This window comes from Lonchura striata, chromosome 3 (assembly GCF_046129695.1).
Source record: "Lonchura striata isolate bLonStr1 chromosome 3, bLonStr1.mat, whole genome shotgun sequence".
Taxonomy (NCBI): Eukaryota; Metazoa; Chordata; class Aves; order Passeriformes; family Estrildidae; genus Lonchura; species Lonchura striata.
The window spans coordinates 101567303-101585764 of record NC_134605.1 but is presented as its reverse complement, the minus strand read 5'-3'; the positions used below and the strand labels follow the sequence as shown (position 1 = coordinate 101585764).

General features: G+C 35.3%; 1 protein-coding gene across 1 annotated transcript in view; it reads left to right on the top strand.

The window, feature by feature from the left end:
• The window catches only part of NBAS (NBAS subunit of NRZ tethering complex), a 155402-nt gene that overhangs the window by 41385 nt on the left and 95555 nt on the right, over window positions 1-18462 (top strand). The window contains exons 22-32 of the mRNA XM_021525380.3: window positions 551-634; window positions 1067-1220; window positions 2555-2740; window positions 3746-3919; window positions 4888-5021; window positions 5747-5809; window positions 6477-6599; window positions 8076-8178; window positions 9857-10080; window positions 12364-12476; window positions 14976-15089. Coding sequence (XP_021381055.2) covers window positions 551-634; window positions 1067-1220; window positions 2555-2740; window positions 3746-3919; window positions 4888-5021; window positions 5747-5809; window positions 6477-6599; window positions 8076-8178; window positions 9857-10080; window positions 12364-12476; window positions 14976-15089 — 1472 coding nt within the window. The remainder of the gene's footprint in view (window positions 1-550; window positions 635-1066; window positions 1221-2554; window positions 2741-3745; window positions 3920-4887; window positions 5022-5746; window positions 5810-6476; window positions 6600-8075; window positions 8179-9856; window positions 10081-12363; window positions 12477-14975; window positions 15090-18462) is intronic.

The window sequence follows — 18462 nt, the reverse complement described above, 5'->3', positions numbered from 1 at the left end:
AACAGGTTTTTAGAGAATGTTTCACTGTAGAAATTTGTAGTCAGTTTAATGTAATCCTCACATTAAACTTGAGAAGATCAGCACAGCAGGGCATATATATTTTCAGTATGAGGATTTGTGCTAAAATTTGAACATTTGTATTTTTTTTCAAGTTGTGAATATCATAGGTTTTTACTCTTTTCAGTCTTTTGTGACAGCATATGAAGTCAGAATACTTAGTGTGAAATGGTAAAAACTCTGAAAGTATATAATGAGTTTTTTCCTTTTTTTAAAGCATGGTCAGTAAGAACATTTCTTAATCTGTTTTACTTGCTCTTTAATGGTATAGGTAGAATATGGGTTTGTATGGATAACATACAAGCAAAACCACGCTTTTAAAGCTGCACTAAGAAATAGTGAATCTTAAATAATTGATACTGTAATTGACTGATATGCTTATTATGAATTCACTGAAATATTTTTGTATGCTTTGTATTCCATTAATTCAGTTGTCATAACAAATTAAAAGTACATAAAATTATGTAAAACTACTCTTTTTTTGTCATACCAGCTACAAAAAGGGGACATTGAAAATTCTTCCTTGGAATGAGCAGAAACATCGTGAAGAAGACTGGTGTGAAAAACAAGAATGCAGGTAAATAGATATAAAAGCAAAAATATAAAGAATTTATTTACTAATTCTTAAAATGTGGGAATTGACCCAGTAAGACTCACTTACTATTTTTGTACACACTAACTTGTGTTTTCAGCTTTCTAAGGGAGACTGACTGAGCCAAATGGAAAGCAGAGGTTTTACAAACCCAGATCTTCAGTAGAGAGCGTTCTTTCTTTCATGATCTGTCACATTTTTGAAATCTCTTACTAGTTCAGTAGAGAGGATTCTTTCTTTCATGATCTAGCTCCTCTTCAAAATCTCTTAGTAGTTCCTTTGCTGGCAAAAACTAACACTCACTGTGGTAGGTTGATTGTATAATTTTCTTTCAGAAGTTTTAGGAAAAAGGTTGATGTGAGAAAAAAATAGTGGTAAACAAATATGTACTTAAACGTATACTTATTTTTTTGAAAGGATGGTTATTGAACCCACTTCGCAAGATGAAGGCCAGTTTCTGTACGAAAAACAACCTGAGTTACTGAAGTACAGGACTACTGACCTTTCTGTAGATCTCGTCACTGACTGGTATTTGAGCAGAGCACAGGAAATTGAAGAATATGCAATGCAGGTGAGAATAGCAGTGAGGAAATGATGGTGGCTGAGCAGCCTTCTTCAACAGAATCCTTAACAATCTTAATGCATATTAATAGGACACTTTTCCCTCAGTAATGTACACACTGTCTCAGCTTCATTATGGCTTTTGAAGTACTTGTTTTTTCTTCTGCAGTGTACTTAGGCTTGCTCTGAAATTTACTCAGCCAAATAATGAATCCATAGAAATGAATAAGGAAGCCACTAGGTTCTGTTTCATTTGGTTTAACATAGCTGACAGTAGGTCTTTTGTAATCCATGAGAAGCGTTTATCATTGCATTTTATGATTGTAACTAAGGGAGGGAAAGTTGTGCGCAGCATGTTGGGAACGTGTTTTATGACCGGTCACATGCTGCTGTGCTATGTATATTGATACATGCCTGTCACACGTGTCACTGCCATGTCAATAAATGGTACTGTCATGACTTCTTACTGGCAGTTTTACTGTGTGTCTGTGGGACTACCATGCATCTTATTTCTGCTTGATTTTCTTTATATGTTAAAAGTGTTTGAAGCTCTGTTGCACATAAGAGCAGAGCTCATCACTTGTGTGCTCTGGTATTTTATTGCTTCTCAAAGCAATTTAGCTGCATGAAAAGGAGGGTGACTGGATGTATCACTATAGTTAGTTCTGGGAAGTTTCTGCAAGTTTGACTCCACCAGGGCTCTTTTTTAAACATAGTTGCCTGTGATCTTAACAAGCAGTCAGTAGGTATGGAAAATTAAAGCAACTTCCAAATCAATTAAATTATGTAACATATAAATCAGTTGCATTCTCTTCAAGGCTTATGTCTGCCTTGTGGAATATTTACAGGCAATATTGTGTTCTTTGAAATCAAAACAGAACCTTTCATATAACAGTAATATCAGGCACTGGAGAAAGACTGTAATTGGTTTTTGTGATATAAAATACAACAATTAAAATTATTAAATCATGGTCAGCTAGAAAAATCATATTGCATGTTAGTTACCTGATTGTCTTAGTTTAAAGCAAGTCTTCATATTCCATATACTGAGATGAGCTATGTGTGATCTCCAGAAGGACTTATATTCTAATATCCATGCATCTATATGATGCATCTTGGTTAAAAGCATATAACAGTATCATCCCCTAAGATTAAGCATTTTATGTGGTCTTCATAAAGGTTAGATGGGCAATTCATTTAGGAATATGAAGTCCACAAAGACTTTTAGGAACTTCAAATTGCCAATTAAGAAACGGGAATAAAATAGGTGCTCAGACAGGAGTCAGATTGAAGTTGGTGTTTGGCAAACAGTTGTACAGCAGTGTTTTTAAAATTATTTTTCAGGTTGACTGTGCTCTGTCCCTTGTTCGTCTTGGCATGGAGAGGAACATTCCTGGTCTGCAGGTGCTTTGTGACAATCTGATCACTCTTGAGACAGTGGTTTATGAGACTGATGGTGATCGGACTTTGACTTTGAAGGAACTTCTAGAGATGAAGGACATTGAGAAGCTGAGACTGTTGATGAAGAATGTAAGTATTTTGAACAAATCAATAAACATACCTTGAAATCCAGTAACTCAGATTACCCTGGATGCTATGTATATAAAGACGCTCATTTTTCTAGTGAACCTCCATCTTTAATTCAGTAAAAATTCTACATTTTCACTTTTTTTTTTTTTTTTTTTTTTTTTTTTTTTTGTGGTAGGGTTTATTTCTTTTTCTTTCTTTCCAACAAAAGCTAAATTTGCTCAGTTTTCTCAAAGACCCACTTTATCCCTGGCTGAGGACTCAATAAATCTTACTTTGAAAGATGTGGATCTCCTTTTCATTAGCCTTTTTTTAAGGATCTTCAGTGTAGCTGTTAATGATGCTGCAGATACAACAACATTGAATGTGCTTCTTGGATGTATTTTGGTGTCTTTAAATATTGTCAAGTACTTTTATATATTTTGTATTATATGTTTTTGTCTCTGTGTTGAGCTTGAGCATGGAATTCCAGTGAAGAAAAAAACCTCTTAGAAGGGTTGAAAAATAGCTAGAGATGGAACAGGGATCTGAAATTCAGTTGAAGAGCACATAAGCCTCAGAAAAAAATACTCAGAAAATAAATATAATTGTTTGTTTGGAGTTTTTTTGGGGGGGGAGGTGGATTTGGGTTTGTCTGTGTTTGTTTGTTTTGGTTTTGGATTTATGTAGCCACTCATCACTTGTTTTTCTATCTTGCATTCTTGCTGAATTACTGAAAGAATGCTACTCTGGCATGCTTGCACAGTCTTTCACTCATTCTGAAACTGCAGAAGGAAGACAGGCTTTCCTCATGTAATGGACCTTCCTCCTGTTATTCTCAGTTTCCCCAAACCACTGGGTAACAGAAAGATTGTTTCAGTGCTTCATGATGTAGTGATCTCTTTGTGATAGGTGAAGATAACTATTTCAGTTACATTGATCAAAAAAGGTTCCCTTTGTTTTTTGCTTTTTCTGTTTGTTTTGGACATGTTCTCATATTTCCTCTCTGTAACTCTTTGTGCTCTCCAGTCCTCGGATGAAAAATACGTGAAGAATGTTTATCAGTGGATGATCCCTTTTCTTCACCGCTGTGAAAATCAGTCACCTGGTCTAGCAAATGCCCTTTTTAAAGAATATTTAGTAACACTGGCAAAGGAAGACTTGACTCTGCCTCTGAAGATATTTCAGAATTCAAAACCTGATGTAAGTAAAGAGCTCTGTTGATTCTGCTGGTTTCTTTGGAAATTCTTGTCCTGAAGAGATTAATTCAGAAATAGTCCATCTAAGTTCCATCATCCTTCTAATCTTCCCCATTTTCCTGGACCCAGGATTTGTTTTGTTTTAGAAAACAGTAATTTAAAAGTTTTTTACCATAAATTACAATACAGCTAAACTGTCCTTGATGAGACTTCCAAATTAATGTAATAATGATTCTCGCCTAGTAGAATAAAAATTATTGGATAAAATAAAAATTGAATGGATTCTTCTTCTATGTAATTTCCTGATGACCTGTTTAAAGTAAATTCCTGGCATATTTCCTTTATAAAAAGTGGAAAAAGTTTAAGGATCTCACTTTTTTTCTTGAGGAATTTTACTAGGAGTAAATTTCAAGTTACTTCCCCCTCTCCTGCCTCCACAGCAAATGTAAAGAATAAAGTGGGGACCATTAGAATTGAGGTGAGAGTTCAGTGAGTAAGGGTTGAAGCTGCCTTCTGTGTGAGTGTTTCATGCTGCTTCTTTGGTTTAAATAATTATTCCAGAGCACACAGGCACATATTTGCATGCTATTGAATGTTCTGAGTGTATGGACAGAAATCAACCAACAAAGCACAACCACAGCTTTTTTATGTATGTTGGTACTGTTGTACATTTTAAGTAAGTTTGACAAATGTTTGCAGTAGTTGCCTTCCTCTGTCTTGCACCCTTTCCACTTCTCAAATTCAGAAAAGGTATAATGGCATACCCCTGTTTTTTCAAGTGTCTGTGCTGCAGAAAACTAGCCAAGATAAGTTTCTGGTTGTGACTTTACCAGGTTGTTAGCAAAAGATATTCTTATTGCACCTGAAGACAATTTATTTACTTGGAGTACACATATTTTTATATTCAGAAGAAAATTAACTGTTGAATTAGAAGCAAGAAATAAAAACCAGCTTATTTTCTTTTCTTGTTAGTGTCAGCCAAAAGTTATTCCTGATCAGGACCAGCTTATGATCACAGCGTTGGAGTGTATTTACAGCTGTGAGCGAGATGACCAACTCTCTCTCTGTTATGATATTTTGGAATGCCTTCCACAAAGAGGATATGGGTAAGCATTTTCAGCTAGTAATTTGTAAACATTTTAGAAATATTAAATATAGTTGTGAATGAATGCTTTAAAAAGGGTTGTTAAGTTACTAAAGGGCAGACAGAGTTACTGGAATATTCTATTCACCTCTGAGCTGCCATGACTGTAATGTGTGTATCTATATACTTCTGCTGTGTACATACTATACCAGTTAATGCAGCAAAACAAGAGTTAAAGTAGCAGCCTAGACTTCTGTGTTGTTTCTTAGACTTTTACAGCCTGATGAATTGAGACCAAGTGTTACTCCTGTTTTACTGGTTTTGTTACAATAGTGGCATCTTGCTCTTAACTTAAAAGCAGCAATACATCCCTGTGAGAGAGGGAAAATAGAAAAGTATATTGAGGGACAAGTAATGCTCAAGAAAGTGAAAGCTTGAAGAGGAGATATCCTGTGATCTGTGAGGTGCAAACTATTCTTCCAGTATCTTTTAAATAAAGGAAAGAGAGAACCAAGAAAAGTCTAAGGAAGACCTTTGCTCTTGGAAGACTGAGGGACCTTCTAAATCTTAATTGTCTTTACAGCAAGTAGCCAAACATTTTTAATATTTGCTAGTAAACATATATTTGATTTTAATCAAGGAGTGTGTCAGAGTGCTTATCTTCATTTCTATGTGATATGAATTACAAGAGGAAATTATAAGGAGTATGTGTGTATGTATATATTTAATGTTGTGATATCATTGCAGGCCTGCAACAGATAAAATTAACACTCTTCATGATGAAGTAGATGAACTGGAACAAATTCTTAGGTATTTAATTTTTCTAAAATAAATAGTGTGTTATTACAGAAATCACTAGGCAGAGTCAAGAACTCTTTATGATAAGAAACCAGCAAAAATATTAATCTTTTTTTTTTTAATGCTGTCAGCAAGATGATCTTTATGTTTTTTATAGTCTGAATATAGAAATTTTGAATGGTTTTATCTATTTGAATATTATAAATCTCTAGAGATATTTTTCTTGGAATAAGAGTTTAGGGGGTTATGTTTTGTTTTTTCTGTTTTGGGGTTTTTTTTTGCGGGGGGGCTTTCTTGGGGATTTTTTTTTTTAATTTGGTTGGGGATTTTTCTTTTACTTGTTTTATTTTTGGTGGTTTTTTTTTTGTCGAGGAGGAAGAGGGTTAACCTGAGGAGTTTCTTTTGATCTTGATACTCTGTAATGCTTTGAGTGATTAAAGACTAAAACTTTGTAGATATGTCATCAAGTATTGGTGGTATGTGTTTACCCTAAAGTATTATTAATATACATATATTTTTAAAAATTTAGGTAATGTTGCTCTGGCTAATCTATACTGTAAGAGATTTTCTGGAGGCTGTTTGCATTTGCAGTGCATATTTTGAGAGAGCTTTTGGAGTCCTGCTGCAGCAGCAGCAGCTGCACAGGTGTGCAGGGCTCGAAAGGCTGCCTGTGTTGCAGTGTGGCGGAGCTGCTGGAGAAGCACGGCCTGCAGAAGCCGGTTTCCTTTGTGAAGGACACCAAGGACAGTGCAGAGGAGGCTCGGAAGCTGATGATCAGGCTGACCAGGCACACAGGTCGCAAGTTAGTATTCCAAGGGGAGTGGGGGAGAAGAGGGGAAAGGCAGTGAGGTAACAGAGCCTGCGTTGCCTGCTTTGTGGCACTAGGGAGCTGAGGTGGTCACCCTGCAGACAATGTACATAAACAACTTTTGTTGAACTGATGATTAATGTGATTAGTGTTCTGGCTGCATTCTCCCCAGGCAAAAATCTCTGCCTGCCTTCAAACCTGCTTTGTATGTTCATGTTCAAGTAAACAAGCTTAAAATGCATACTGGCTGCAAAATACGGCAGGATGATGAACTGTGAAAGTTAACATATTGTAAAAAAATCCTTTAAGATCTATTTAATTTTATTGAGAGTGAAGGATTTGTAAAATAATTCTTTGGTTTTTTTGGCACGTTTTCTTGGAATCCTTGTAATAGGGTTAGTTTTTGATTTTAGGTATTGATTCTACCAGTAGAATATATTCCCATTATAATTTTTCAATTTTTCTAGTTTAACTCATCTTTCATTTAACTCATCTTTCAACTGCATATGAATTATTAAATGGCCCTTGGTATAAGCAGATAAAAATTTTGAATAATGGGAAAACCAGCTGTAACTGTGGGTGATTTGTCTTTCTTATTTAAAGCAAATATGCACAACAATTTATCCATTATGGTAGAGCAGTATTTATACTTTCAGTAGTCTTAAAGCTTTTTAAGACTTCTAGAAACCTCTCTTTAGAAAGATCAAGACAATGCCTCTGTAGGAAAAATGTTGATTTTTTTCCCTTTCTGTTGGAGACCTTTTGTTTCGCCAAAGTAAAAGCTAATGCCACATGAAAAAATCACTATTAGCTGGAACTAGCTCATGCAATTTAAAAAGGTCCTTTTTTAATCTGAAAGGCTCAAGATAATGTCAAAAAATGTTCATAGTGTTTTTACTAGTGAAAGTTTTGGTAGAACACAAGAAATTGAAGCTTTGTGGATAAACAGAGATCCAGAGGGTCAAGAATCTGAATATCACTCAATTTTAAGAAACAAAATCAAGTTGCTTTATTCTCCTGTGATTGCATGCCATTTATTAGTCCTTTGAGATTGCCTACAATGAACAGCAGTTTAATTATCCTCAGTTGCTGTTACAGACTTGGTTTTGCCCTGCAGTTCCCCTATCAGCAGGAAGATAGCACTTCCAACTTCCTGATATATTGTGGAACATTATCAAAACCCACTTGGGGGATCTTGAGAAAGATTGCTTAAATCTCTGTCTTATCCCAGAGAAAACAAAAAAAAGAACTTTGGGTACTGCATTGTATTCAAGCTATTTTATCCCACAGACACTGTTTTAATATTAATTAATATTAAAAGCCTTCTGTCTTTGAATCACTTCTGGTTAAGACTCTAATTAAATCTTGAAATAAAGTTTGAGGAAACTTATATTTTTGGTTATGGAAATCTACTGCTTTTCTTTAAAATTATTGGGGAAGAGAGTATTTAATTTTAAAAAATGTTTTTAGGCAACCATCTGTTGGTGAGACGCAGTGGAAGGAATTGCTCCAGGATATGCTGGACATGCAGCAGAAAGTGTATAGGTGCTTACATTCAGATACTTGCTATGAGGTGAGTTATGTCTCCTTACTGACTTATGTCCCAAGTTAGCTACACATTCTTATTTCATATTGTTTACAGGTGTAAATACATTTTTCTCTCTTGTTACTTGGTTGTCTACTGCCTTTTTTTCAGAATATTTTATTTAAGTAAAAAATTTCTGGTGCTTATTCATTTTATCTAAAGCCCCTTTAGTGAATACCTTGTATATCTTTTATTAAAATTCAACTTTTTAGAAATTGAGTCAGCTTTGTGAGATTTTCTTACATAGCCTGTAATTCTGTGTACAAATGTGTTTGACAATAAACACTCCAGACTCATGAAAATAAAATGTTATCGTCGCTCAAGCGTTTCTTAAACATGGAGTTTTGGTTTGATGATATTATCCAAGATCATTATAGGATTATGGACTTTCTGCTTGCAATTGAAGTAAAATTATGTGAGATGAGAAATCTAATTTGAATGAAGGTAAAAACACTTGCATGTGCATGAAGTCCAAACCCCTGTCATTAGTATTTGCAAAAGACAGCTGTTAGACAGATGCAGAATTTGCTGTGACATATATTGTTTATTTACATTTTCACTTCCATGTTCTGCAGTTTATTACAGATGCATTAGTATGTCACTTATAATTAGTGTTTATATCTGTACAGAAGCAGGTTTTATTGCAGTTTACAGAATTAATTGCTTTTGTCTACCCCTCTGAGTAGCTTTTAGGAGAAGTTTTAAAAGCAAATTAGAAAAAAAAAAAAGAAAAAAAGACAATGCTATTCAGCTTCTATATGAAGCTAAAAAAACTGCAACATGTTTAATAGTCATGGTTTTGTGGTAGGCTACAACTTAGTGTCCTTGAAGTTTTTTTTTCAGTGCATGTTAATAAATTGTAATACTAGAGCACTCTGCAAATAAGGCATTTGCTTTATTCAGATCTTAATGTAAGTTTTCTGTTAACATTATTTTTTTTAAATCTGAAACACATGATTAAAGAACAAACTCAACCAAGGGTTTTTGGAAAAAATTATGTAGGAGTGCTGAAAATGGTTTAAAATGTAGTGGTGTCATATGCAATTATGCTTTGATAACTTCGAAATTGCAAATTCTTACCATCTCATTAATTTATCAATCCTGTGTATTTTTTAGCATGATGCTTACTCTCTTCTTGTTCCATGCATAGTGAATTCTGTCCTCTTGACTTGATAAATTTTGAGAGAGGTAAATGTTCTGTGTGTGATCTTTGAGGAGGAAGGGTCAGCTGTGATATTTTGCAGTTCGTGCTGTTCCTTGAGGGTTGATATGTTGTGAAGTGGAAGATAATCCACTTGTGGATTTCTTCTCTTACGTTGTTGGTTTTAAGGCCTTAATACTGAACTGCCCTTTCAGATTCTTACTTTGTACTAACACCTCAGAATGTAGGTGTATTTTGAGGTCTTAAGTCATACTGTAAAAAGACAGTTAATATGCTTTTTTTTAAACTTCCAATAAATAGAAACTAGCTACTAGTTAATTTTAGCTTTACTTAAGTGCATTGTAGAAATACTTCCCTTGGTAGAAGTTAGATTTTCTGCTTGGACTGAATATATTCTTTTGACTTCAAACATCCTTGTATTCAAAGGGGTTAATGCCATACAATGCAGATGAGCTTATTTGAAGCTGCTGCTGCAGGTTATTAAATTACTGTTCTTTCTTTTAGATATTCACTGAAAGTCTCTTATGCTCAAGCAGCATAGACAATATCCACCTGGCTGGGCAAATGATGCATTGCAGTGTTTGGTCAGTGGATCTACCAAGTTCATCAAAAGGGAAGCCGCACTACCGAGTCAGCTATGCCCGAAGCATTGAATTGGTTTTGGCTGCTGGTAGAGAGTATTTCAATTCTTCAGCCAGTTTGACTGATAGCTGTATGGAATTGGCCAGGTAAATGTCCAGCTTTCATACACATAAACACAACTGATTTTATGTTGTCAAAGCATTAGGGTTTATTTGCTAGTATTGCGTTCCACCCCCTCCTAGTCTTCTGTTGAGAATCTTTTTCCTAAGCAGGCTCTGGAAGTAAAGAGTAGTGTTGCTTTTAATGCATAAGGGTTCTGTGACCAGCTTATGGTGTTATTTCAAAATACATGGTTTATAGCTCAAATACTTGCCGTGAATGTATGACCCTGTGTTTATTCTGTTTAGCAACGTTTTCATCCTCCTCTGATTTACCTTCAATCAGTTGGTAACTTAACTTTTTTCTGTGAATGATTATTGTGTTTAGGTCTCCTAGTAGCCTTTGTGTATGAGTTGCTTTAGGTAGAATGTATTTACAGAATCACTAGGGTGGAAGACACCTTGAAGATCATTGAGTCCAACCCATGCCCTAACACATCACCAAAACAATGACAGTGCCACATCTAGTCTATTTTTAAACACTTCCAGGGATGGTGACTCCACCACTTCCCTGAGCAGACAATTCCAGCTTCTCTGTAACTCCTTTATTCCACTACTATTTTAATCTTCACCCTGAAATATTTATCAATATGCCAGAAAAATCTGATGGGTTCAGATAGGATCTTTAGCTAACATACAATTTTTTTTTGATTGAAAATGTGTATTAATTAAAGTGTGGAGAAAAAATATGACAGACTGGACAAATCATATACTTTCCTGATCTAATGTGTATGGTGATTTTAGCCATTTTAAACAGAGATGAGTTGCCAGCTGGACAAGCTCGTAACACTCATGAAGTTCACAAGACCAAGTGCTGGTGCTGCACCTGGGTTTGGGCAGCCCCCTCTATCACCCCAGGCTGGGGGATGAACAGATCCAGAGCAGCCTGGCTGAGAAGGACTTGGGGGTGCTGTTGTTGAGAGGCTGGACATGACCCAGCCATGTGCCCTTCCAGCCCAGAATGACAAACGTGTCCTGGGCTGCATCAAGGGCAGCGTGGGCAGCAGAAGAGGGAGGGGATTCTGCCCCTCAGCTCTGCCCCAGTGAGAGCCCACCTGCAGTGCTGCACCCAGCCCTGGGTCCCCAGCATGGGGAGGACATGGACCTGTTGGAGTGAGTTCAGAAGGATGAAGCACCTCTTCTGTGAAGAAATCTGAGGGATTTGGGGCATGTTCATGAGGGATGTTCAGCATGGAAAAGAGAGGGCTCTGGAATGACCTAAATGTGTCCTTCCAGTACCTAAAGGAAGCCTGCAAGAAAGACAGAGAATGACTTTTTACAAGGGTGTATAGTGGGACAAGGGGTAATGGTTTCAAGCTGGAGGAGACTGGGTTTAATTTAGATGTTTAAAAAAAAAAAAATCTTTACTGTGAGGGTGATAAGGCACTGGAACAGGTTGTCTCCAAAAGTTGTGGATGCCCCATTGCTGGAGGTGTTTAAGGCCAGATTGCATGAGGCTCTTGAGCAACCTGGTCTAGTGGGGGGTGTCCCTGCCAATGGCAGGGGATTTGGAACTAGATGATGTTTAAGGTCCCTTCCAACATGTGGCCGTTCTATGATTCTATAATTTTGCATGTGGATTTTCTTTGTTCAATGTGTATTAGTAAAACTACATATGACTACACTGTAACAGAATGCAGCTTCTATTTAAAAAAACTATCTAAAAGCTTATTACAAGAACATACTATTCATATGATTAAAAAAATACATTTTGAATTATGTGCTCTTAACAATTTCATGCATTAATTAATCTTCAGAGGAATTTAGTGGGGTTTTTTGTTGGTTTTTTTAATAAGCTTTGTTTTATTTACTGTACCTAGTTGAAGAAGCTGATTTTGTGACAATGACTTGTAATGTTTCACTTCCAGTCAACTTTTTACAGGGTTTTGCTTTTATCTTCTACTATATGGCAGTACCAAAACATGACAGTGGTAGGAGAAATATTTTCCAAAATAATTATGTATTTAAGTACTTATACCTTCAGTGTCATCTATAAATTCATTGCAGATCTAAATGCAGGAGGGTTTAGTTAATGTGCTTATAACAACCCGTTGATGGCAATGCAAAAATATAAATTTGTTAAAATATTCAGACAGCTAATAGACTGTTTCAAACACCTCCCATGTGCATTACAAAAATATGCTGACATTTCATAAGCACAGTAAATTACTGCTTTTTTTTTTTTTTTTTCTCACCAGTTAACTTCTGCCACAAATTTAATTTTAAATATTTTCATCAGACTTCAGAAAAATGTCTTTCATTCTTACTTAGGTGTTGTCTGCAACTTATTGAAGACAGTCCAAGTGCTGTTCAGGAGGAGTTGGACCTCATTCGTGCTCTGGGCTACCTGGAAGAGTTTGGTGTGAAAATATTACCGCTGCAAGGTACTGCATAATTTTATTCTTTATATGATTACTTGAATCACAGGCATAAATATGCATGAGAAATAGATACTATTACATAAGTGTGTTATGATTAAACTAAAGAGTCCATACTTCCTCCAAGCAGTTTACAGACATACAGAAAAAAAACATTTTTAATAGAATTTTTTACCTTGTGAGGTAAGAACAATACTTGCATATGGTGTCTTTGCTTTTTGACTTCTAGCAGGACATTTTGGTGTATCAAACTCCTGGTGACTTGAACAGAAATTGAGCTCATCTTTTATTTGCCAAATCATCTGCACTTGCCTGTGTGCTTTAAAATAACAGGTAGGAGAGAGGTACTTCATGCAGAGGCAGTTTTCATGTCTCCACTGGGCTGTTTCATTGTGAAGTATATAAAACCCAGTGACAGTGGAAGTGAACTTTTACAAGGTATTTATTTTGATGACATGCCTAAAACGAAATCTTTTGTAGTTCTAAATCCAGTGGAACAGAATGTTGTTGGACAAAGGTTGGAAAGAAGTTATGGTTATGTACAATGACATTGCATGAACCCTACTCATGGAACTGGCTGAGACGAGCATTAAGCCATGAGATGTGCTGATGATAATGTTTTACTTTTGGCATTGTGCAGAGAAATACTGGGGTTTATGAAAAGCACTTCTGGTGCTTTCTAATTTGTGGAAAATGAAGTCAATGTTCTCAGCAGCTGTTGTTACTTTTCTTTGGTGTTCTCTTTTTGTTCTCCTTTTTTCCAGGTATTTATTCAAGTTAATTGATGCTCCAGATATTATATTCAGAAATCGTAAAATTTCTGGACTGAGACCGTCAGATTTCTAAATCTTGCAGTCAGAAATCAACTATTCTCTTGATTTCTAGAGTAAAATTACTTTTCAGTCTATTTGTTCTGCCTGTGAAAAAGTGCATGTATTTTCTTCAACTTTTTTTGATGTGGACATGGAGGTATCATTTTAAAAAAGTAGTGACATAATGCTTCATTAACAGAATGTGTAATACGACTGATCTAGATTAATTAGAATATGTGAAATCAGGCATGTAATTTCATTAATGATCCTGACTTACCCTTGCTTCAGTATCTTTCATGTAAATCAAATTAATCTAATAAGATTAAAATGATGTTTTCAAGTTTTAATGAAAGGCTTTAAATGATCTGTTACTCTGATAGAATGTCATTAAAGTACACTAAGGATGCAGCAATAGTCTTTTAGCAGTAGACTTTTATTTGCAGTTCTGTGTTTAGTTATCTGTGGATCTTTCCCCACTTCTCTTTTTATCAAATTTAACAGTTTAAGTTTATGAACTACCATTCTGCTATATTGTAATAAAATCTGGTTTGAAGACTCCTTATTAAAATAAAATGTGAAGACAAGTCCATCTTTAAGTATTTGACCCATGGTATTATATCAGATTACTTTTATATTATGCATTAAAAATTCCTGCTTAAATGATCAGTGATTGAAAACATTTTATTGTTGTATACTAATATATGCCTGTGATAGAATATTAAAAATTAAATGAAAAGTATGACCTTTTCCTGCTCTTCCATTCGTATTCATTTTAGTTTAATTTCCAGAATTAATAGTGTTCATTATACTAATATGTCTTTGCTTATTGAGAGGCCTAATATCCTGTTTTAAGCCTAATATGCTAATGCAGTTTATCCCCATGCAGCCAGTCACTCTTACTGAGTGTTAAGCCGTATATCTGCATGTTGTTCCTCTTTGTTCTGAGAACTTGCATAGTATGAAAGCATTACCTTTTAGAGCAGCAGCCTGAAGTTAGCCACCCACTAACGAGCTAAATAGAGCACTGGAATCAGTTCATGATATTAAATTATGCAGTTAAAATAATTGTTTAATTCTTGGTAAGCTTTCTTTTTAAATGCAGTACTTATTTTAAGTTGCTCAGGATATGGTTGAAAGAACCTGGTGATTTGCAGACTATCCTTCCTTCCACTTCTCAGGAAATTTTCAAATAAATTAAAATGAGCTGAAGCATTTGCTCATGACAGTTCTTTCAGTCTGTGTGATGTGTCTTGTACGTGCTAAATAAATGAAATCTTAGTTGCAACATTCTTAAGTAAAAGTTAATGCCTGTGTTAGCAGTCTTATGGGATGTTGCAAAACTCTTAATTAAGAAAAATTGTATAAAGGTATGTCAATTAATTGTACACATTTTAAAAGAGTGAATGTGAAAACATGAAACAAAAAAGAGTTTCCATTCAGGTCAGTTTTTCTCTTTTTACTCCCTTCACAGCCTGACTTGCTAATGACGGGAGCTGCATACCCTGTGGTGTTATTTTAACTTTCTCTTTATAGGTGTAATTGAGGATCTGCATGCAAGCAGCTCTGAGCTGGTTTTCACATTGTGTTTGCATTCTTACATTCCCCAGCACTCCTTCTGTCCTGTGCTGTTTGAGCAGGAGCACAGCAGTCAAGTTCATTTGTGCAGTCTCTAAACCAGTTCTCCTTTCAACAGTGCGTTTGTGCTCCGATCGACTCAGTCTCATCAAGGACTGTCTGGCTCAGATGTCAACAAACTATAAACAGTCTGCTAAGCTCCTGGGACTGGCAAACCTGCTAAGGGTTGCAGGTAAGCTGTGTTAATAAAACACTGAACTGCAGTGCAGTGAGCATTTATGTTATGCTTTAGGACATTTGAGTTGATCATTAGAATATGTATTCAAGGATACCACTAAAAAGTCACCTGGAAGAGCAGTCATTGGGGAGGAATGAAGCATTTCACACGAGTGGAATATTTAATCTATAAAACAGCTGAAATGGTCAGCTGCTACGTTCTGCTAATACTTGAAATAAAAAATGCCTTGTCTGATCTAGAGTTGGAGTAAAGGCTGATTTCAGATTGGAGGAGCTGTGGCTGAGAATATCTTGTTTTATAGGTAATTGGTAGTGAATTTACTGAAATTGGTGATTGTTATTACCTCGGCAAATAAGGTAGCCCGATATAATAACAGTTGCATTTTAGATACGGGGGAAAAATAATCTGTAAAGCATGAATTTCAGCTGTTAGACTTCAATCTATATTGCACATATCTCCTTTGTGCACCAAAAATAATGCATTAAGTTGAGTATTCATTTGAGGAGCTGATCATCTTCAAATATTGAATCCTGAGGATATTAGGAGGATTTTTTAATGGGGTTTTTTTAAATAGCCTACCTAAAGTAGCCTTTTGACTTTTTTTTATTTTTGAAAAATCCTTAATCAATGCAGTGAAAACACAGTAATGCTGCATTTTTATGATGTATAAATAGAATATAAAAATACAAAAAAATTCTATTTTATGCAGCATGGCATATAAAAATCAATGCATTCCAGCTTTGTCACTAAAACATGCCTGGCTAATTCTTTTCTCCCTCTCTGTTTGTTAGATCATTAAGATTTTTTTCTTACATTTTCAGGAGGCTTAGTACTGGCAATTTTTTGCATAGTATTATAAATAGAGAGGGAGATATTTGAGACAGTTGTGTGAGGTTGAGAACAGAGGTATGGAAATTAGGCTGTTGACCTCTCAAGATATCTTGGTCCTAGAAAAGGAGTCACAGGGAACGTCCTAACTCTGGTCAGCGCAGTGCTGCTACATGAAAGATGGAGGAGGGGCCAGGATGCTACTGTGTCGGGTAGCTGGATCCAATCTATATATTTAATATGTAATCCATAGAAAAAATTGACTGATAGTTGTGACTTCTTTTTCTTTGCTTGTAAAGCTTTTGGGAAAAAAAGTCTCTCTTACTGGTTCATATGACAAGATTACTGTACAACTCTTTCTTTCTCCTTTCTGCTTTATCCCACGCACATCAAGTTAAAATCTGTGAATTTTTCTTAATATTCTGGGTTCTTTGTGCTAATGGTGCTGATTTTTGTTTTACCTTCTTTTTAAATCTAAGTGATTTTCTTTGTGTGAAAGAAGGAAAACCAATATGCAGAAAGATTCTATAAAGCTTTGTCCAGCAGCGTTATCCTAATGCCTTAGCTGTAGGATTTCCAGTGCCCTGGTATGTACCTTGGAAAAGGGATCAAACTCATGGCTCCCATCTCCAGAGACTGAAAAATGGCAGTCCCTGCATAGTATGTGGAGAACTTTAGGGAATTTGTATGGAGTTCATTGATACAGTAGTGTCTGTGTGCTGGTGTTATAATCAGAGTGACACCTACTGAGTCACCACTGAAAAGAGAGATTTTAGAGATATTTAAAGCCAGATTATGAAATGCCTTCCAATTCTTCTCTTCCATGCACTTAGCAGGCTAGAGAAAACCAGAAGGTGAATGTGTGAGATAGTTAATTTTTAAACAGGTGAATGGTTTAAAAACTACTGCTTACTTTACTGGTGACATATTTATGTTGCAAGTGTTGGGATCTCTGACTTCAGTGGTTAACCTTGGGAGTAAAGCTGATGGTTGCTCCTATGGAAAATAAGGAATTTTATATTTCAAGAGTGAGTTTTGGTAAGGAATTCACTATTTAGACTCTTATTTCTTATGCTAAATATACAAGTAACTTGGTCACTTTCAAAGTAATCTTTTGCTTATAGAATAACATATATTTATCTGAAAGCAAAATACAGCAAGACAACATTCTCAGTAGTAACTTTGTGTAATAGGGGATGTGATGATTTTTTTTTCAAATTTTGCTTTACATATGTAGTTTTAAGATTTTGTGATTAAAAACTGTTTCACTGTCACTGAAGGATAAATGCTTTTATTGCTTTTATTGGAAAGCTGTTATCTGTAGAGAACATTCATTTATGAGTAAGATATGGATTTGGTATGAGAATGCCATAGTTGTGAATTTTATCTAAACCTAATTATTGTAGGAGATGGTCTGTTGAAAACAGATTTACTTCATTTTAAGGAACTCAGTATTTTTTAAATGTTCTTGTTTGCTTGTTTTTCTGGATTTGGAAGCTGTAAAGAGCATATCACTGTTACTGCAAATTTTTTGTGCCTGACTCTCTAGCCATGACAAGTATCCAGAAGATTACCCAGTAGCTTACAAAGGAAACATGATTGTCATAGCTTCAAAGCATGCATGTAAATATTTTTCCAAATTATTTAAGAAAGGCTGTAGAGCCTTACTCTTTGGTCCTCTGTGTACCTCTGATGAGTGATAAAATAGGTAACCTTACCCTTAATTTAAAAAGTCTTAGAATATGACTAGCTAGGTTATTAATACCTTTTAAGACAGATTTTAAGTGTAATGCTGGTACAGCCTTAATCATAGTCTGTAATGAGGAATGCTGTATAATTTGATGGTAGAGATTAAAAACATAAATTGAAACAAGACATGTAGAAATGGTATTTATGTATCTGTCAACTTGTAATTTAAGTTTCAGAGTAACAATGAATTATTAATATTAGTTAATATTATTAATACTGTTTTTAATAAGATGAAGAGTTATATTAGGACTTGGTAGCCCTCTTGTAAGTGTGATAACAAACACTAGTATTATTCCAGAAATTGCTTTACAGACAAAAAGGCAGATCCTGCATACAGATTCTAAGATTTTTGAATTAATATATTTTATTTTAAACTTAATATTAGAAAAGGTAAACCTTCCCTGCAGTTTTAGTATGGATAGTCTTTGTATGCAGGTGTAAAACTACTGGGAAAGGTTATCGTGGTTTCTAACAGCTTCTGATGAAAACAAATGGTTTTATTGAGGTATTTTGGGATGGGTCTGGATTTTGAAAATGAGGATTGAACTTTATGGACTTAATGAAGAATTAAATAAAATGCTGCCAGGAGAAAGATTTGATTTTTGTCCTTAATTGGTTTTCACTGCTTACTCAATTACCTTGATCTATGAGCCACCTTTGCTGCGTAAGAAGTTCTGATTTTGTCCTCTGGAACATACTTACTGGTATTGGTTGTGGATGTTTGAAGTTGTGGTCCCTTCTGTTCCAAATCCACTTTGTAAAGTGTTGTCTTGTGTTTTGTCTGCTTAGT